General features: G+C 43.7%; 1 protein-coding gene across 2 annotated transcripts in view; it reads right to left on the bottom strand.

The window, feature by feature from the left end:
* Positions 1–21,484, bottom strand: part of adcy2b (adenylate cyclase 2b (brain)) — a 132,922-nt gene that overhangs the window by 57,147 nt on the left and 54,291 nt on the right. For both annotated transcript variants that reach the window (XM_014177944.3, XM_045709582.2), the window contains exons 7-15: positions 21,376–21,484; positions 17,591–17,749; positions 17,301–17,433; positions 11,046–11,222; positions 10,837–10,877; positions 9,325–9,405; positions 8,794–8,863; positions 8,385–8,482; positions 7,297–7,381 (exon numbers count right to left, since the gene is read on the bottom strand). The exon at positions 21,376–21,484 is cut by the window's right edge and continues 19 nt beyond it. In XM_014177944.3, coding sequence (XP_014033419.1) covers positions 7,297–7,381; positions 8,385–8,482; positions 8,794–8,863; positions 9,325–9,405; positions 10,837–10,877; positions 11,046–11,222; positions 17,301–17,433; positions 17,591–17,749; positions 21,376–21,484 — 953 coding nt within the window. The remainder of the gene's footprint in view (positions 1–7,296; positions 7,382–8,384; positions 8,483–8,793; positions 8,864–9,324; positions 9,406–10,836; positions 10,878–11,045; positions 11,223–17,300; positions 17,434–17,590; positions 17,750–21,375) is intronic.

Here is a 21,484-nt window from a genome sequence, read left to right as displayed (position 1 = left end):
TCTATCTTCCTGTCTCTTTCTCTCTCTATCTTCCTGTCTCTTTCCCTTCTCTATCTTCCTATCTCTTTCTCTCTCTATCTTCCTGTCTCTTTCTCTCTCTATCTTCCTGTCTCTTTCTCTCTCTATCTTCCTGTCTCTTTCTCTCTCTATCTTCCTATCTCTTTCTCTCTCTATCTTCCTATCTCTTTCTCTCTCTATCTTCCTGTCTCTTTCTCTCTCTATCTTCCTGTCTCTTTCTCTCTCTATCTTCCTGTCTCTTTCTCTCTCTATCTTCCTGTCTCTTTCTCTCTCTATCTTCCTGTCTCTTTCTCTCTCTATCTTCCTGTTTCTTTCTGTCTCTATCTTCCTGTCTCTTTCTCTCTCTATCTTCCTGTCTCTTTCTCTCTCTATCTTCCTGTCTCTTTCTCTTCTCATATCTTCCTGTCTCTTTCTCTCTCTATCTTCCTGTCTCTTTCTCTCTCTATCTTCCTGTCTCTTTCTCTCTCTATCTTCCTGTCTCTTTCTCTCTCTATCTTCCTGTCTCTTTCTCTCTCTATCTTCCTGTCTCTTTCTCTCTCTATCTTCCTGTTTCTTTCTGTCTCTATCTTCCTGTCTCTTTCTCTCTCTATCTTCCTGTCTCTTTCTCTCTCTATCTTCCTGTTTCTTTCTCTATCTTCCTGTTTCTTTCTCTCTCCATCTTCCTGTCTCTTTCCCTTCTCTATCTTCCTGTTTCTTTCTCTCTCTATCTTCCTGTCTCTTTCCCTTATCTATCTTCCTATCTCTTTCTCTCTCTATCTTCCTGTCTCTTTCTCTCTCTATCTTCCTGTCTCTTTCCCTTCTCTATCTTCCTGTCTCTTTCTCTCTCTATCTTCCTGTCTCTTTCTCTCTCTATCTTCCTGTCTCTTTATCTCTCTACCATCCTCTCTCTCCCTTCTCTATCTTCCTGTCTCTTTCTCTCTCTATCTTCCTGTTTCTTTCTCTATCTTCCTGTTTCTTTCCCTCTCCATCTTCCTGTCTCTTTCCCTTCTCTATCTTCCTGTTTCTTTCTCTCTCTATCTTCCTGTCTCTTTCTCTCTCTATCTTCCTGTCTCTTTCTCTCTCTATCTTCCTGTCTCTTTCTCTCTCTATCTTCCTATCTCTTTCTCTCTCTATCTTCCTGTCTCTTTCTCTCTCTATCTTCCTGTCTCTTTCTCTCTCTATCTTCCTGTTTCTTTCTCTCTCTATCTTCCTGTCTCTTTCTCTCTCTATCTTCCTGTCTCTTTCTCTCTCTATCTTCCTGTTTCTTTCTCTATCTTCCTGTTTCTTTCTCTCTCCATCTTCCTGTCTCTTTCCCTTCTCTATCTTCCTGTTTCTTTCTCTCTCTATCTTCCTGTCTCTTTCCCTTCTCTATCTTCCTGTCTCTTTCTCTCTCTATCTTCCTGTTTCTTTCTCTCTCTATCTTCCTATCTCTTTCCCTTCTCTATCTTCCTGTTTCTTTCTCTCTCTATCTTCCTGTCTCTTTCCCTTCTCTATCTTCCTATCTCTTTCTCTCTCTATCTTCCTGTCTCTTTCTCTCTCTATCTTCCTGTCTCTTTCCCTTCTCTATCTTCCTGTCTCTTTCTCTCTCTATCTTCCTGTCTCTTTATCTCTCTACCATCCTCTCTCTCCCTTCTCTATCTTCCTGTTTCTTTCTCTCTCTACCATCCTCTCTCTCTCCCTCTATCTTCCTGTTTCTTTCTCTCTCTATCTTCCTGTCTCTTTCTCTCTCTATCTTCCTGTCTCTTTCTCTCTCTATCTTCCTGTCTCTTTCTCTCTCTATCTTCCTGTCTCTTTCTGTCTCTATCTTCCTGTCTCTTTCTCTCTCTATCTTCCTGTCTCTTTCTCTCTCTATCTTCCTGTCTCTTTCTCTCTCTATCTTCCTGTTCTCTTCTCTCTCTTCTTCCTTCTCTTATCTTCCTGTCTCTTTCTCTCTCTATCTTCCTGTCTCTTTCTCTCTATCTTCCTGTCTCCTTTCTCTCTCTATCTTCCTGTCTCTTTCTCTCTCTATCTTCCTGTCTCTTTCTCTCTCTATCTTCCTGTCTCTTTCTCTCTCTATCTTCCTGTCTCTTTCTCTCTCTATCTTCCTGTCTCTTTCTCTCTCTATCTTCCTGTCTCTTTCTCTCTCTATCTTCCTGTCTCTTTCTCTCTCTATCTTCCTGTCTCTTTCTCTCTCTATCTTCCTGTCTCTTTCCTCTCTATCTTCCTGTCTCTTTCTCTCTCTATCTTCCTGTCTCTTTCTCTCTCTATCTTCCTGTCTCTTTCTCTCTCTATCTTCCTGTCTCTTTCTCTCTCTATCTTCCTGTCTCTTTCTCTCTCTATCTTCCTGTCTCTTTCTCTCTCTATCTTCCTGTCTCTTTCTCTCTCTATCTTCCTGTCTCTTTCTCTCTCTATCTTCCTGTCTCTTTCTCTCTCTATCTTCCTGTCTCTTTCTCTCTCTATCTTCCTGTCTCTTTCTCTCTCTATCTTCCTGTCTCTTTCTCTCTCTATCTTCCTGTCTCTTTCCCTTCTCTATCTTCCTATCTCTTTCTCTCTCTATCTTCCTGTCTCTTTCTCTCTCTATCTTCCTGTCTCTTTCCCTTCTCTATCTTCCTGTCTCTTTCTCTCTCTATCTTCCTGTCTCTTTATCTCTCTACCATCCTCTCTCTCCCTTCTCTATCTTCCTGTTTCTTTCTCTCTCTACCATCCTCTCTCTCCCTTCTCTATCTTCCTGTCTCTTTCTCTCTCTATCTTCCTGTCTCTTTCTCTCTCTATCTTCCTGTTTCTTTCTGTCTCTATCTTCCTGTCTCTTTCTCTCTCTATCTTCCTGTCTCTTTCTCTCTCTATCTTCCTGTTTCTTTCTCTATCTTCCTGTTTCTTTCTCTCTCCATCTTCCTGTCTCTTTCCCTTCTCTATCTTCCTGTTTCTTTCTCTCTCTATCTTCCTGTCTCTTTCCCTTCTCTATCTTCCTATCTCTTTCTCTCTCTATCTTCCTGTCTCTTTCTCTCTCTATCTTCCTGTCTCTTTCTCTCTCTATCTTCCTGTCTCTTTCTCTCTCTATCTTCCTGTCTCTTTCTCTCTCTATCTTCCTGTCTCTTTCCCTTCTCTATCTTCCTGTCTCTTTCTCTCTCTATCTTCCTGTCTCTTTATCTCTCTACCATCCTCTCTCTCCCTTCTCTATCTTCCTGTTTCTTTCTCTCTCTACCATCCTCTCTCTCCCTTCTCTATCTTCCTGTCTCTTTCTCTCTCTATCTTCCTGTCTCTTTCTCTCTCTATCTTCCTGTTTCTTTCTGTCTCTATCTTCCTGTCTCTTTCTCTCTCTATCTTCCTGTTTCTTTCTCTATCTTCCTGTTTCTTTCTCTCTCCATCTTCCTGTCTCTTTCCCTTCTCTATCTTCCTGTTTCTTTCTCTCTCTATCTTCCTGTCTCTTTCTCTCTCTATCTTCCTGTCTCTTTCTCTCTCTATCTTCCTGTCTCTTTCCCTTCTCTATCTTCCTATCTCTTTCTCTCTCTATCTTCCTGTCTCTTTCTCTCTCTATCTTCCTGTCTCTTTCTCTCTCTATCTTCCTGTCTCTTTCTCTCTCTATCTTCCTATCTCTTTCTCTCTCTATCTTCCTATCTCTTTCTCTCTCTATCTTCCTGTCTCTTTCTCTCTCTATCTTCCTGTCTCTTTCTCTCTCTATCTTCCTGTCTCTTTCTCTCTCTATCTTCCTGTCTCTTTCTCTCTCTATCTTCCTGTCTCTTTCTCTCTCTATCTTCCTGTCTCTTTCTGTCTCTATCTTCCTGTCTCTTTCTCTCTCTATCTTCCTGTCTCTTTCTCTCTCTATCTTCCTGTTTCTTTCTGTCTCTATCTTCCTGTCTCTTTCTCTCTCTATCTTCCTGTCTCTTTCTCTCTCTATCTTCCTGTTTCTTTCTCTCTCTATCTTCCTGTCTCTTTCTCTCTCTCTCTATATCTTCCTGTCTCTTTCTCTCTCTATCTTCCTGTCTCTTTCTCTCTCTATCTTCCTGTCTCTTTCTCTCTCTATCTTCCTGTCTCTTTCTCTCTCTATCTTCCTGTCTCTTTCTCTCTCTATCTTCCTGTTTCTTTCTGTCTCTATCTTCCTGTCTCTTTCTCTCTCTATCTTCCTGTCTCTTTCTCTCTCTATCTTCCTGTTTCTTTCTCTATCTTCCTGTTTCTTTCTCTCTCCATCTTCCTGTCTCTTTCCCTTCTCTATCTTCCTGTTTCTTTCTCTCTCTATCTTCCTGTCTCTTTCCCTTATCTATCTTCCTATCTCTTTCTCTCTCTATCTTCCTGTCTCTTTCTCTCTCTATCTTCCTGTCTCTTTCCCTTCTCTATCTTCCTGTCTCTTTCTCTCTCTATCTTCCTGTCTCTTTATCTCTCTACCATCCTCTCTCTCCTTCTCTATCTTCCTGTCTCTTTCTCTCTCTATCTTCCTGTTTCTTTCTCTATCTTCCTGTTTCTTTCCCTCTCCATCTTCCTGTCTCTTTCCCTTCTCTATCTTCCTGTTTCTTTCTCTCTATCTTCCTGTCTCTTTCTCTCTCTATCTTCCTGTCTCTTTCTCTCTCTATCTTCCTGTCTCTTTCTCTCTCTATCTTCCTATCTCTTTCTCTCTCTATCTTCCTGTCTCTTTCTCTCTCTATCTTCCTGTCTCTTTCTCTCTCTATCTTCCTGTTTCTTTCTCTCTCTATCTTCCTGTCTCTTTCTCTCTCTATCTTCCTGTCTCTTTCTCTCTCTATCTTCCTGTTTCTTTCTCTATCTTCCTGTTTCTTTCTCTCTCCATCTTCCTGTCTCTTTCCCTTCTCTATCTTCCTGTTTCTTTCTCTCTCTATCTTCCTGTCTCTTTCCCTTCTCTATCTTCCTGTCTCTTTCTCTCTCTATCTTCCTGTCTCTTTCTCTCTCTATCTTCCTGTTTCTTTCTCTATCTTCCTGTTTCTTTCTCTCTCTATCTTCCTATCTCTTTCCCTTCTCTATCTTCCTGTTTCTTTCTCTCTCTATCTTCCTGTCTCTTTCCCTTCTCTATCTTCCTATCTCTTTCTCTCTCTATCTTCCTGTCTCTTTCTCTCTCTATCTTCCTGTCTCTTTCCCTTCTCTATCTTCCTGTCTCTTTATCTCTCTACCATCCTCTCTCTCCCTTCTCTATCTTCCTGTTTCTTTCTCTCTCTACCATCCTCTCTCTCTCCCTCTATCTTCCTGTTTCTTTCTCTCTCTATCTTCCTGTCTCTTTCTCTCTCTATCTTCCTGTCTCTTTCTCTCTCTATCTTCCTGTCTCTTTCTCTCTCTATCTTCCTGTCTCTTTCTCTCTCTATCTTCCTGTTTCTTTCTGTCTCTATCTTCCTGTCTCTTTCTCTCTCTATCTTCCTGTCTCTTTCTCTCTCTATCTTCCTGTTTCTTTCTCTCTCTATCTTCCTGTCTCTTTCTCTCTCTCTCTCTATCTTCCTGTCTCTTTCTCTCTCTATCTTCCTGTCTCTTTCTCTCTCTATCTTCCTGTCTCTTTCTCTCTCTATCTTCCTGTCTCTTTCTCTCTCTATCTTCCTGTCTCTTTCTCTCTCTATCTTCCTGTCTCTTTCTCTCTCTTTCTTCCTGTTTCTTTCTGTCTCTATCTTCCTGTCTCTTTCTCTCTCTATCTTCCTGTCTCTTTCTCTCTGGGTGCAGGGAGGTTACTATGGTGTTTTTAATCAAATGAAGATGGCTCATTTAATAAAGACAGAAAGTCTAAAGTGTCTCTCGCTCTATTCCTCTCTATTCTTCCCTGACTCTTCCCCAGCTCGTTCTTCCTCTCTCTCTCCCCCTCTTCATCCATCTCTCTTCTCTCCCCCTCCCACTTCTCTCTCTCTCTCTCAGTGTGTTCCACACTTGCATACAATAGACAGGATTTTCAGTTTCAACAGTAAATCCAAGGTCATCACTGACAACCTCGTTCATTCAGCCTGACCCATTGAGAGAGAGAGAGAGAGAGAGAGAGAGAGAGAGAGAGAGAGAGAGAGAGAGAGAGAACAAGAGAGTGCAAGAGAGACAGAGATTCACTATGGTGAATCACTAAAACAATACAGAAATACACTATGGAAAAAGAAGGAACAGCACATCAGAAATCAGCTCAATGTAATTGAAGAATCCATAGAATCTAACCACTTCTGGGAAAATTGGAAAACTCTAAACAAACAACAACACAAATAATTATCTATCCAAAATGGAGATGTATGGGTTAACCACTTCTCCAATCTTTTTGGCTCTATAACAAAGAACAAACAGCAAAAACATATAGATGATCAAATACAAATCTTAGAATCAACTATTAAAGACTACCAGAACCCACTGGATTCTCAAATTACATTGAATTAACTATAGGACAAAATAAAAACCCTCCAACCCAAAAAGGCCTGTTGTGTTGATGGTATCCTCAATGAAATGATCAAATATACAGACAATTGGCTATACTAAAACTCTTTAACATTATCCTTAGCTCTGGCATCTTCCCCAATATTTGGAAACAAGGATTGATCATCCCAATCCACAAAAGTGAGGACAAATTTGACCCCAATAACCACCGTGGGACATGCGTCAACAGCAACCTTGGGAAAATCCTCTGCATTATCATTAACAGCAGACTCGTACATTTCCTCAGTGAAAACAATGTACTGAGCAAATGTCAAATTGGCTTTTTAACAAATTATCATACGACAGACCACGCATTCACCCTGCACACCCTAATTGACGAACAAACAAACCAAAACAAAGGCAAAGTCTTGTCATGCTTTGTTGATTTCAGAGAGAGAGAGAATGAGAGAGAGAGAGATCAAGAGAAAGTGCAAGAGAGATAGAGAGAGAACAAGAGAGAGAGAATGAGAGAGAGAGAGACCGAGAGAGAGAGAGTGCAAGAGAGACAGAGAGAGAGAGCAAGAGAGAGAGATAGAGACAGAGAGAGAATGAGAGAGAGAGAGTGAGAGAGTGCAAGAGAGACAGAGAGAGAGAGCAAGAGAGAGATAGAGACAGAGAGAGAACGAGAGAGAGAGAGTGAGAGAGAACGAGAGAGAACGAGAGAGAGAACAAGAGAGAGAGACAGTGAAGAGAGAGCAAGAGAAAGAGAGAGATAGACAGAGAGAGAGAGAGAGAGAGAGAGAGAGAGAGAGAGAGAGAGAGAGAGAGACAGGGAGAGAGTGCAAGAGAGACACAGAGAGAGAGAGAGCAAGAGAGAGAACGAGAGAGAGAGAACAAGAGAGAGAGAACGAGAGAGAGCAAGAGAGAGAGAGAAGAGGTATGAAGAGAAAGGAGTAGATGATGTGGGTACTCTAATAAATAGTGTGTACGTGTTTGTGTGCAACTTACCAAGATGTGGCTAGAGAAACATATGACCAAGATCAGAGCTAAAAGGAGGAAAGACATGCCGAAGGAGATCCCCAACACTGCTGTTCTGTAACACACACACACACACACACAATGTGTTAACTACCTCCAGATGGGAACTATAGAGAGCAGTAAAACGATAATGTATTTGAATTGGAACCAGTGAACTGCGACCCACTTCCACTAAGTACTACATACTTCCCCCTATTATGCAGTAGGGCAGGCCTATATTTCCTGAATACAGTTTATATTTTCTAAAAGGAGTTAGCCAAGTAGACGGCTGATTTAGGTGCGTCATAAAATGATGATGTCATGTCTAAATGGAAGAGACGTTAGTCTGAATGAGAAAATCAATGATGCTTTCAGATGCTAGAGTATCTCTGTCTATGGCTCTACCTCTCCTGGCTCTGTAACTAAATGATGACGCAGTGCATTGGACCTTTTTTCCTTTCATAACGAGAATTTATCATCATCATTATCCTTGTCATCATCAAAGTAATCTTCATCATCATCATCGACATCTCAGACTCCTTTTGATTCACATTCTAACCATCGGACGTTATTCATATCTTTTCATCTGTGTTTTCGTTCATTCGTTCGTTCTTTCTTTCTTTCTTTCTTTTTCTTTCTTTCTTTCTTTCTTTCTTTCTTTCTTTCTTTCTTTCTTTCTTTCTTTCTTTCTTTCTTTCTTTTTCTTTCTTTCTTTCTTTCTCACTCTTAATTGCTGTATCTTAAGGCGTATCATTTGCAGCTGCAATTGGGGACCTTATTGATGTGAGACTCAATCGATCAAAGATGTATTCCGTCTCCTGACACTGTAATTGCAAAGTTCTGGGTTTTTATAGAGAAAAGAACACTGACTTGAATGGCTTTTAGCACATCTAGTATTCCCACTAAGAGGGCTACTATAAGACCATACTATGCAGATTGTATGCTAAGTAGTATTCAACAGGTGGGTACCATGAAGAGTACTATGAAAGGTACTGTGAAGAGTACAGATGCACAGGACAAGTACTGTATCCGTACTATGTAGTGTACTATGTAGTCTACTATGTAGGGTCCAGACTTACTTGGGCAGGACCAGTATCTGCACTATGAAGATGCAGCAGAAGATGAGACAGGCACAGGTGACGTAGTATTTAAAGGCTGGCAGAGTGGTAGCTCGATACTGGGGACATCAACACACACGGTCAACAGGTGATGGTCAAAATGAACAATTTTTTACTGTAACTTCACATTCTAACTCTCTAACACATTCTAACTCTCTAACACATTCTAACTCTCTAACACATTCTACCTCTCTAACACATTCTAACTCTCTAACACATTGTAACTTCCACAGCAATCGTCTTTCTTTTTTTTTATGGAGTCACTGCATTTTTGTCTGGGGCAGCAGTGGGCCACTGGCAGAATATGACATTTTCATTTTTCAATTTCATTTGCATTTGACTGAACTGCAGTGTTGTTGTCCTACAGCACCTCCTTCTCCAGAGTCTTGTTGTGAAAGAACAGTGAGATCCTCTGGATGTCCTCAGACTTCAGCCACTGCCTACAGAGAAGAGAACACAGAGACACTCAGACAGCGGTTCACACAGACACTAGCAATCCATCAGTGATATTAAACAAGACACCTCGGAATTTCCTCCCTTCCAAACATCATTTCGATGCATTTGGGACGTTTTTTTCCCCCATTACACGTCATGTTTTTAATAACTATTGTTTCGTCTGTTATTTTATGTTGCTCTTTAAGTATCTGCACTCCTGAATTGAATTGAATTTAACGTAAATCCACTTGTCACATAGAAGGTAGTGAACTAAGTGCTTCATACAAATGATAATGAATGGATTATACAGCAGGCTTTTCACTAGGTCTCAAAGAGCTTTAGTTAGTAAGGTGGGGAATTCACCTCATCTACCACCAATGTGAAGCACCTACCACACTTGATGATGCATAACAACAACATGGCTGTCACTGTTCTATAAATAAAGCAGGTGTGTAGTCGTACTAACTTTTGTGAGTTGATGCCGTCGATGGTTCTGATCATCCTCTCTTCCAGTTCCTCTTCAAACCGTCTCTTCTGAGATTTAGTCCTGAGGAGAAGAACAAGATACAGCATACTCAAGGACAAACATAGATAGCCCTACAAGGAGAGAGGATGACCTGTAATGAATGGGAATCATGTACCGATCTAGGATCTTAATTTGATCACCCTGTTCCAGAAGAACTTTCCTGCAATGAAGGAAATGTAAAAATTGTAGTGCATTTCAGGTTTAAAAAAGCTTCTGAAGTTTGTAATTTCCACTTTGAAATTTCAGACTTGATTTTCCCTTACGACATTTTTTTAGCAACCCCTAAAAGAAAATCCACATAATAATTCACATTTCCTGTTGCTGCAGGATTATTTTCCTGCTGTAGCAAACTGGCTCAAACTAAGATCCTACATCTGTAATGGAATCTATAGTGGTGTAGAAAGGAGCCATAGGTTGGTGTCTATAGATAGATCTATTCCTGGAGGAGGATGAGAGAACAATATTACTCAGATGGGTAGACAGTCTCGACACAGGAAATAGTGATATCAACTATTGTCAACTAGTGTATTGTTCAACACAACCAATAACATAACAGTAATAACATTAAACCAAGGTTAGGCCTGAATGATCAAACCCTTCTTTAATACCTTTTGATATGCGAACAATAACGACAAGCAATTTTCTGTATACAGAACCTATAGTACAGCGATGCCAACAATATGAGTATGTTGATCAATATTATATCCTGTTTGGTGTCAGGTTCTTAAGATATGACTGGTGTAAAGTAAAGATGACTGATCTGTAGGGGTAAAGTCTGGTGGTCTGGTGTAAAGTAAAGATGACTGATCTGTAGGGGTAAAGTCTGGTGGTCTGGTGTAAAGTAAAGATGACTGATCTGTAGGGGTAAAGTCTGGTGGTCTGGTGTAAAGTAAAGATGACTGATCTGTAGGGGTAAAGTCTGGTGGTCTGGTGTAAAGTAAAGATGACTGATCTGTAGGGGTAAAGTCTGGTGGTCTGGTGTAAAGTAAAGATGACTGATCTGTAGGGGTAAAGTCTGGTGGTCTGGTGTAAAGTAAAGATGACTGATCTGTAGGGGTAAAGTCTGGTGGTCTGGTGTAAAGTAAAGATGACTGATCTGTAGGGGTAAAGTCTGGTGGTCTGGTGTAAAGTAAAGATGACGGATCTGTAGGGGTTAAAGTCTGGTGGTCTGGTGTAAAGTAAAGATGACTGATCTGTAGGGTAAAGTCTGGTGGTCTGGTGTAAAGTAAAGATGACTGATCTGCAGGGGTAAAGTCTGGTGGTCTGGTGTAAAGTAAAGATGACTGATCTGTAGGGGTAAAGTCTGGTGGTCTGGTGTAAAGTAAAGATGACTGATCTGTAGGGGTAAAGTCTGGTGGTCTGGTGTAAAGTAAAGATGACTGATCTGCAGGGGTAAAGTCTGGTGGTCTGGTGTAAAGTAAAGATGACTGATCTGTAGGGGTAAAGTCTCACCTCTCTCTTCTCTGGTAGTGATACTGGCCCATTGGAACATCCTGAAACACACAATCACAGAAGGTGAGGCTGGACACGAGTGTGTTTCAATGTGTTTGTATGTGTGTGTGTGTGTGTGTGTGTGTGTGTGTGTGTGTGTGTGTGTGTGTGTGTGTGTGTGTGTGTGTGTGTGTGTGTGTGTGTGTGTGTGTGTGTGTGTGTTTACTTACAGTAGTGTTAATCTTGCCATTGTCAGTAGTCATGCTGTCTCTGTGGTGCAGGTTAGCAAAGGGTTTTGCCGCCCCCCACGACTCCAGGTATCGAGTCATTCTGACAGATGCCCTCATCTTCCCTCCGTCCAATGTAGAACGAGAACGCGTACACAGGTGGGGGCTCCGCCTCTCAGCCTGGTGAACCAATCAAAATGGAGAGGATGTCACGTCCTGACCAGCAGAGGGTGTATTGTGTTAGTCTTGGTCAGGATGTGGCAGGTGGTTTGTGTTTGTTAAATGTTGTGTGGGTGATTGGGACTTCCAATTGAAGGCAGGTGTGTTGAGTTGCCTTTGATTGGAAGTCCTATATAGGTGTGTGTGTTTTTCTTTGGGGTTGTGGGTGGTTGTTTGTGTGCACTGCGTTGGTTTGAGCCTGCCACACTGTTACCGGTGTAAGTACTGTTTATTGTTTTTTTGTTCAAGTGGATGCTTTACATGTTTCCTTTAATAAACATGAGTGTCCACAATCCCGCTGCGCCTTGGTCCTCTTCTCTACATGACAACTTCTGTGACAGAACCACCCACCAAACCAGGACCAAGCAGCGGAAGAGGAAGGAGCAGCGACAGGAGAGAAAAAGGGAGGAATGGACATGGGAGGACGTCCTGGACGGCAAGGGAGCCTACACCTGGGAAGAGATCCTGGCCGGAAGGGATCGCCTCCCATGGGAACAGGTGGAGGCACTCAGGAGAGTGGAGGCAGCTGGACAGATGAACCATCGGGAACGTTACGCTGGAACACGGTTGGGTAGGAAACCCGAGAGGCAGCCCCAAGATTTTTTTTGGGGGGGGCACACGGGTAGCTTGGTCAGGCCAGGGAAGAGCCGTAAGCCAGCTACCCGTGACTACAGGGAGGTGCATAGGAGGTGGAGGGCGCCATGTTACACGGAGGTACGCACCATCTCGCCTATACGGACGCACAGCCCAGTTCGCCCAGTACCAGCGCCCCGCAGGTGCCAGGGCAAGGTGAGCATCGAGCCGGAAGGGGGGATGCCAACCCTGCAATCAAGACCGCCAGAGCGCCCTTTCGGTCCGGTGTTTCCCGCCAGACGCACTAGCATGGAGGTGCGTGTCTCCAGGCTGGCACGTCCTATACCAGCCCCACGCATCAGGAGTCTAGTGTGTCAGCCCAGCCCCGCCAGTCAACAGTCACCAGAGCTGCCCGCCAGTCAACAGTCACCAGAGCTGCCCGCCAGTCAACAGTCACCAGAGCTGCCCGCCAGTCAACAGTCACCAGAGCTGCCCGCCAGTCAACAGTCACCAGAGCTGCCCGCTAGTCAGAAGCTGCCAGAGTGGCCAGACTGCCCGGTTCTGCCAGAGTGGCCAGACTGCCCGGTTCTGCCAGAGTGGCCAGACTGCCCGGTTCTGCCAGAGTGGCCAGACTGCCCGGTTCTGCCAGAGTGGCCAGACTGCCCGGTTCTGCCAGAGTGGCCAGACTGCCCGGTTCTGCCAGAGTGGCTAGACTGCCCTGAACTGCCAGAGTGGCCAGACTGCCCTGAACTGCCAGAGTGGCCAGACTGCCCTGAACTGCCAGAGTGGCCCTCCTGCCCTCCGGTCCAGCCCGAGTGGCCCTCCTGCCCTCCGGTCCAGCCCGAGTGGCCCTCCTGCCCTCCGGTCCAGCCCGAGTGGCCCTCCTGCCCTCCGGTCCAGCCCGAGTGGCCCTCCTGCCCTCCGGTCCAGCCCGAGTGGCTCTCCTGTCCCCCGGCCCAGCCCGAGTGGTCCGTCTGCCAGGGTCAGCCCGAGTGGCCCGTCTGCCCGGCGCAGCTATCGGCGCCATCAAAGTGGGGGACGCCGAGGGTGGAGCGAGGTCCACGGCCTGCACCTGAGCCACCTCCATGATAGGTGGGTTGGGGAGGGAGGGTGTAGCACAGCCGTGGAGCCACAGCCACGGCAGCCACCCTCCCTTCCCTCCCTTATTTGTTAGGGGTTATTGTTTGTTGGGGTATTGGGGATTTTCTGGTGTTTTTCTTTTTTTAGGTGCATCCCGGGGTCTGCACCTTGAAGGGGGGGTACTGTCACGTCCTGACCAGCAGAGGGTGTATTGTGTTAGTCTTGGTCAGGATGTGGCAGGTGACGTTTTCGTCTTTTGAGCTTCTAGTCATGAAATCTATGCAGCCAACTCACTCACTTTTTATAGCTACTGTTTACAGGCCTTCTGGGCCATATGCAGTGTTCCTCACTGAGTTCCCTGAATTCCTATCGGATCTTGTAGTCATAGCAGATAATATTCTAATTTTTGGTGACTTTAACATTCACATGGAAAAGTCCACAGACCCACTCCAAAAGGCTTTCGGAGCCATCATCGACTCAGTGGGTTTTGTCCAACATGTCTCTGGACCTACTCACTGCCACAGTCATACTCTGGACCTAGTTTTGTCCCATGGAATAAATGTTGTGGATCTAAATGTTTTTCCTCATAATCCTGGACTATCGGACCACCATTTTATTACGTTTGCAACAAATAATCTGCTCAGACCCCAACCAAGGAGCATTAAAAGTCGTGCTATAAATTCTCAGACAACCCAAAGATTCCTTGATGCCCTTCCAGACTGCCTCTGCCTACCCAAGGACGTCAGAGGACAAAAATCAGTTAACCACCTAACCGAGGAACTCAATTTAACCTTGCGCAATACCCTAGATGCAGTTGCACCCCTAAAAACGAAAAACATCTGTCATAAGAAACTAGCTCCCTGGTATACAGAAAATACACGAGCTCTGAAGCAAGCTTCCAGAAAATTGGAACGGAAATGGCGCCACACCAAACTGGAAGTCTTCCGACTAGCTTGGAAAGACAGTACCGTGCAGTATCGAAGAGCCCTCACTGCTGCTCGATCATCCTATTTTTCCAACTTAATTGAGGAAAATAAGAACAATCCGAAATTTCTTTTTGATACTGTCGCAAAGCTAACTAAAAAGCAGCCTTCGCAAATGGAGGATGGCTTTCACTTCAGCAGTAATACATTTATGAACTTCTTTGAGGAAAAGATCATGATCATTAGAAAGCAAATTACAGACTCCTCTTTAAATCTGGGTATTCCTCCAAAGCTCCATTGTCCTGAGTCTACACAACTCTGCCAGGACCTAGGATCAAGGGAGATACTAAAGTGTTTTAGTACTATATCTCTTGACGCAATGATGAAAATAATCATGGCCTCCAAACCCTCAAGCTGCATACTGGACCCTATTCCAACTAAACTACTGAAAGAGCTGCTTCCTGTGCTTGGCCCTCCTATGTTGAACATAATAAACGGCTCTCTATCCACCGGATGTGTACCAAGCTCACTAAAAGTGGCAGTAATAAAGCCTCTCTTGAAAAAGCCGAATCTTGATCCAGAAATTATAAAAAACTATCGGCCTATATCGAATCTTCCATTCCTCTCAAACATTTTAGAAAAAGCTGTTGCACAGCAACTCACTGCCTTCCTGAAGACAAACAATGTATACGAAACGCTTCAGTCTGGTTTTAGACCCCATCATAGCACTGAGACTGCACTTGTGAAGGTGGTAAATGACCTTTTAATGACGTCAGACCGAGGCTCTGCATCTGTCCTCGTGCTCCTAGATCTTAGTGCCGCTTTTGATACCATCGATCACCACATTCTTTTGGAGAGATTGGAAACCCAAATTGGTCTACATGGACAAGTTCTGGCCTGGTTTAGATCTTATCTGTCGGAAAGATATCAGTTTGTCTCTGTGAATGGTTTGTCCTCTGACAAATCAATTGTACATTTCGGTGTTCCTCAAGGTTCCGTTTTAGGACCACTATTGTTTTCACTATATATTTTACCTCTTGGGGATGTCATTCGAAAACATAATGTTAAATTTCACTGCTATGCGGACGACACACAGCTGTACATTTCAATGAAACATGGTGAAGCCCCAAAATTGCCCTCGCTAGAAGCCTGTGTTTCAGACATAAAGAAGTGGATGGCTGCAAACGTTCTACTTTTAAACTCAGACAAAACAGAGATGCTTGTTCTAGGTCCCAAGAAACAAAGAGATCTTCTGTTGAATCTGACAATTAATCTGGATGGTTGTACAGTTGTCTCAAATAAAACTGTGAAGGACCTCGGCGTTACTCTGGACCCTGATCTCTCTTTTGAAGAACATATCAAGACTGTTTCAAGGACAGCTTTTTTCCATCTACGTAACATTGCAAAAATCAGAAATTTTCTGTCCAAAAATGACGCAGAAAAATTAATCCATGCTTTTGTTACTTCTAGGCTGGACTACTGCAATGCTCTACTTTCCGGCTACCCGGATAAAGCACTAAATAAACTTCAGTTAGTGCTAAATACGGCTGCTAGAATCCTGACTAGAACCAAAAAATTTGATCATATTACTCCAGTGCTAGCCTCCCTACACTGGCTTCCTGTTAAGGCAAGGGCTGATTTCAAGGTTTTACTGCTAACCTACAAAGCATTATATGGGCTTGCTCCTACCTATCTTTCCGATTTGGTCCTGCCGTACATACCTACACGTACGCTACGGTCTCAAGACACAGGCCTCCTAATTGTCCCTAGAATTTCTAAGCAAACGGCTGGAGGTAGGGCTTTCTCCTATAGAGCTCCATTTTTATGGAATGGTCTGCCTACCAATGTGAGAGACGCAGACTCAGTCTCAACCTTTAAGTCTTTACTGAAGACTTATCTCTTCAGTAGGTCCTATGATTAAGTATAGTCTGGCCCAGGAGTGTGAAGGTGAACGGAAAGGCTGGAGCAACGAACCGCCCTTGCTGTCTCTGCCTTGCCGGTTCCCCTCTTTCCACTGGGATTCTCTGCCTCTAACCCTTTTACAGGGGCTGAGTCACTGGCCTACTGGTGTTCTTCCATGCCGTCCATGGGAGGGGTGTGTCACTTGAGTGGGTTGAGTCACTGACGTGGTCTTCCTGTCTGGGTTGGCGCCCCCCCCTTGGGTTGTGCCATGGCGGAGATCGTTGTGGGCTATACTCGGCCTTGTCTTAGGACGGTAAGTTGGTGGTTGGAGACATCCCTCTAGTGGTGTGGGGGCTGTGCTTTGGCAAAGTGGGTGGGGTTATATCCTGCCTGTTTGGCCCTGTCCGGGGGTATCATCGGATGGGGCCACAGTGTCTTCTGATCCCTCCTGTCTCAGCCTCCAGTATTTATGCTGCAGTAGTTTATGTGTCGGGGGGCTAGGGTCAGTCTGTTACATCTGGAGTATTTCTCTTGTCTTATCCGGTGTCCTGTGTGTATTTAAATCTGCTCTCTCTAATTCTCTCTTTCTCTCTTTCTGTCTTTCTCTCGGAGGACCTGAGCCCTAGGACCATGCCTCAGGACTACCTGGTATGATGACTCCTTTCTGTCCCCAGTCCACCTGGCCGTGCTGCTGCTCCAGTTTCAACTGTTCTGCCTGCGGCTATGGAACCCTGACCTGTTCACCGGACGTGCTTGTTGCACCCTCAACAACTACTATGATTATTATTATTTGACCATGCTGGTCATTTATGAACATTTTAACATCTTGACCATGTTCTGTTATAATATCCACCCTGCACAGCCAGAAGAGGACTGGCCACCCCTCATAGCCTGGTTCCTCTCTAGGTTTCTTCCTAGGTTTTTGGCCTTTCTAGGGAGTTTTTCCTAGCCACCGTGCTTCTTTCACATGCTTTGCTTGCTGTTTGGGGTTTTAGGCTGGGTTTCTGTACAGCACTTTGAGAATATCAGCTGATGTACGAAGGGCTATATAAAAATAAATTTGATTTGATTTGTTAAATGTTGTGTGGGTGATTGGGACTTCCAATTGAAGGCAGGTGTGTTGAGTTGCCTTTGATTGGAAGTCCTATATAGGTGTGTGTGGTTTTCTTTGGGGTTGTGGGTGGTTGTTTGTGTGCACTGCGTTGGTTTGAGCCTGCCACACTGTTACCGTTGTAAGTACTGTTTATTGTTTTGTTTTTTGTTCAAGTGGATGCTTTACATGTTTCCTTTAATAAACATGAGTGTCCACAATCCCGCTGCGCCTTGGTCCTCTTCTCTACATGACAACTTCTGTGACAGAGGAGTATAACTTTTTTCCCCCCTTTTTAATCTTCTCTAAGATCTATTTCTCAATTCAAGCAAACAGCTTCATGCAGTTTTTATGTATTATAATCAGTAGTATATACCCAATAAATCGGTAGTTTATAAACGTGAGTTTTTAGAGTATGTTATATCTGTGGTTGTGTTTGGACCACGTTTGGACCACATTCTCATGTCTCACCTTAGGGTTGATGACCAGGTAGGTGATGACTTCGTGTTCCTTCAGGTAAAAGTCTCTGCTTTGTCCCTCCCCTGGTTCCACCTTATAGGAGCCCTTCAGATGCTCCAATGTTACTGAGGAGATATGGACACGCCTGGGGGAAGAGAGAAGAGGGAGAGGAGAGAGGGAGGAAGGGTGAGAAAGGAAGAGGTGGAGGGTGATTAATAAACATAAGCCAAATGATTTGTGAATGCAAATATGTCTTGGGAAATATTTCAAGAAACAGCAGACCCCCTATTGGTTGATCTTACCCTGGCACGCCCCCTGCCTCCATGTGATTGGCTAGAGTGACATCATGTGACCAGACATCGTATTGCCACTTCTGGAGGCCGATGACGCCACACAGCACGTTCCCAGAATGCACCCCGACTCGCATATTGATGTCAACCCCAGTAGCATCCCGCACCTTCCTAAGGTCAAAATGTATAACCTCAAATGAACCTCTGCTTTTTCTATGGAGTGAAAATTATTCTGAGTTTGAGTGTGTGTGTTTGAGGACAAAGGTTGTCTGAGTGAATGCGTAGTGTGTGTGTGTGTGTGTGTGTGTGTGGTGTGTGTGTTTAGCCCACTGGCGCAGTAGAGAGGATTAGTTTATCATCACTATTTCACATTGTATTTGCACTACAGCTCACACACAGCTGAGACCCAGTCTGGCTGGGATAGAGGCTTGTGTGTGAGTGTGTGTGTTTGTACGTGTCTATGTGCCTGCGTATGAGTGTGTGTGTGTTTGTACATGACTACATGCCTGTGTTTGTGTGTGCATGTGCTCATGCATGAGTGTGTGTGCGTGTGTCTGGTAGTGCATACAGTTGAAGTTGGAAGTTTACATACACTTGGGTTGAAGTCATTAAAACTCGTTTTTCAACCACTCCACAAATTTCTTATTAACAAACTATAGTTTTGGCAAGTCGGTTAGGACATCTACTTTGTGCATGACACAAGTAATTTTTCTAACAATTGTTTACAGACAGATTATTTCACTTATAATTCACTGTATCACAATTCCAGTGGGTCAGAAGGTTACATACACTAAGTTGACTGTGCCTTTAAACAGCTTGGAAAATTCCAGAAAAAGATGTCATGGCTTTGGAAGCTTCTGATAGGTTAATTGACATCAATTGAGTCAATTGGAGGTGTACCTGTGGATGTATTTTAAGGCCTACCTTCAAACTCAGTGCCTCTTTGCTTGACATCATGGGAAAATCAAAAGAAATCAGCCAAGACCTCAGAAAAATAATTGTAGACCTCCACAAGTCTGGTTCATCCTTGGGAGCAATTTCCAAATGCCTGAAGGTACCACATTCATCTGTACAAACAATAGTACGCAAGTATAAACACCATTGGACCACACAGCCGTCATACCGCTCAGGAAGGAGACGCGTTCTGTCTCCTAGAAATTAACGTACTTTGGTGCGAAAAGTGCTAATCAATCCCAGAACATCAGCAAAGGACCTTGTGAAGATGCTGGAGGAAACAGGTACAAAAGTATATATATGCACAGTAAAACGAGTCCTATATCGACATAACCTGAAAGGCCACTCAGCAAGGAAGAAGCCACTGCTCCAAAACCGCCATAAAAAAGCCAGACTACGGTTTGCAATGGCACATGGGGACAAAGATCATACTTTTTGGAGAAATGTTCTCTGGTCTGATTAAACAAAAATAGAACTGTTTGGCCATAATGACCATTGTTATGTTTGGAGGAGAAAGGGGGAGGCTTGCAAGCCGAAGAACACCATCCCAACCGTGAAGCACAGAGGTGGCAGCATCATGTTGTGGGGGTGCTTTGCTGCAGAAGGGACTGGTGCACTTCACAAAATAGTTGGCATCATGAGGGAGGAAATTACAGTGCCTTGCGAAAGTATTCGGCCCCCTTGAACTTTTCGACCTTTTGCCACATTTCAGGCTTCAAACATAAAGATATAAAACTGTAATTTTTTGTGAAGAATCAACAACAAGTGGGACACAATTATGAAGTGTAACGAAATTTATTGGATATTTCAAACTTTTTTAACAAATAAAAAACTGAAAAATTGGCCGTGCAAAATTATCCAGCCCCTTTACTTTCAGTGCAGCAAACTCTCTCCAGAAGTTCAGTGAGGATCTCTGAATGATCCAATGTTGACCTAAATGACTAATGATGATAAATAGAATCCACCTGTGTGTAATCAAGTCTCCGTATAAATGCACCTGCTCTGTGATAGTCTCAGAGGTCCGTTTAAAGCGCAGAGAGCATCATGAAGAACAAGGAACACACCAGACAGGTCCGAGATACTGTTGTGGAGAAGTTTAAAGCTAGATTTGGATACAGAAAGATTTCCCAAGCTTTAAACATCCCAAGGAGCACTGTGCAAGCGATGATATTGAAATGGAAGGAGTATCAGACCACTGCAAATCTACGAAGACCCGGCCGTCCCTCTAAACTTTCGGCTCATACAAGGAGAAGGCTGATCAGAGATGCAGCCAAGAGGCCCATGATCACTCTGGATGAACTGCAGAGATCTACAGCTGAGGTGGGATACTCTGTCCATAGGACAACAATCAGTCGTATACTGCACAAATCTGGCCTTTATGGAAGAGTGGCAAGAAGAATGCCATTTCTTAAATATATCCATAAAAAGTGTCGTTTAAAGTTTGCCACTAGCCACCTGGGAGACACACCAAACATGTGGAAGAAGGTGCTCTGGTCAGATGAAACCAAAATCTAACTTTTTGGCAACAATGCAAAACGTTATGTTTGGCGTAAAAGCAACACAGCTCATCACCCTGAACACACCATCCCCACTGTCAAACATGGTGGTGGCAGCATCATGGTTTGGGACTGCTTTTCTTCAGCAGGGGCAGGGAAGATGGTTAAAATTGATGGGAAGATGGATGGAGCCAAATACAGGACCATTCTGGAGGAAAACCTGATGGAGTCTGCAAAAGACCTGAGACTGGGACGGAGATTTGTCTTCCAACAAGACAATGATCCAAAACATAAAGCAAAATCTACAATGGAATGGTTCACAAATAAACATATCCAGGTGTTAGAATGGCCAAGTCAAAGTCCAGACCTGAATCCAATCGAGAATCTGTGGAAAGAACTGAAAACTGCTGTTCACAAACGCTCTCCATCCAACCTCACTGAGCTCGAGCTGTTTTGCAAGGAGGAATGGGCAAAAATGTCAGTCTCTCGATGTGCAAAACTGATAGAGACATACCCCAAGTGACTTACAGCTGTAATCGCAGCAAAAGGTGGCGCTACAAAGTATTAACTTAAGGGGGCTGAATAATTTTGCACGCCCAATTTTTCTGTTTTTTATTTGTTAAAAAAGTTTGAAATATCCAATAAATTTCGTTCCACTTCATGATTGTGTCCCACTTGTTGTTGATTCTTCACAAAAAATTACAGTTTTATATCTTTATGTTTGAAGCCTGAAATGTGGCAAAAGGTCGAAAAGTTCAAGGGGGCCGAATACTTTCGCAAGGCACTGTATGTGGATATATTGAACTAACATCTCAAGACATCAGTCAGGAAGTTAATGCTTGGTCGCAAACGGGTCTTCCAAATTGACAATGACCCCAAGCATACTTCCAAAGTTGTTGCAAAATGGCTTAAGGACAACAAAGTCAAGGTATTGGAGTGGCCATCACAAAGCCCTGACCTCAAGCTTATAGAACATTTTTCAGGCAGAACTGAAAAAGGGTGTGCGAGCAAGGAGGCCTACAAACCTGACTCAGTTACACCAGCTCTGTCAGGAGTAATGGGACAAAATTCACTCAACTTATTGTGGGAAGCTTGTGGAAGGCTACCCGAAACATTCTTCTGACATTTTACATTCTTAAAATAAAGTGGTAATTCTAACTGACCTAAAACAGGGAATTTTTACTTGGATTAAATGTCAGGAATTGTGAAAAACTGAGTTTAAATGTATTTGGCTAAGGTGTATGTAAACTTCCGACTTCAACTGTATGTACGTTTGTGTGTGTGTGTTGTATGTGTGTTTGTGTGTGTTAAGTGTGTGTGTGTGAAAGCAGAGAGCTGGTGTTTTACTTGATGGCCTCACACATGTCCAGTCCCATCTTGACACAGTTGCCTGCGTGGTGGGGGAGAGACTCTGGTAGGCCTGATACACAGTAGTAACAATCACCCAGGATCTTTA

Source organism: Salmo salar, chromosome 27, assembly GCF_965601325.2.
Source record: "Salmo salar chromosome 27, fSalSal1, whole genome shotgun sequence".
In the NCBI taxonomy this organism is placed as follows: domain Eukaryota; kingdom Metazoa; phylum Chordata; class Actinopteri; order Salmoniformes; family Salmonidae; genus Salmo; species Salmo salar.
The sequence above is the reverse complement of the archived record's forward strand: the minus strand, read 5'-3'. Positions and strand labels throughout refer to the sequence as shown.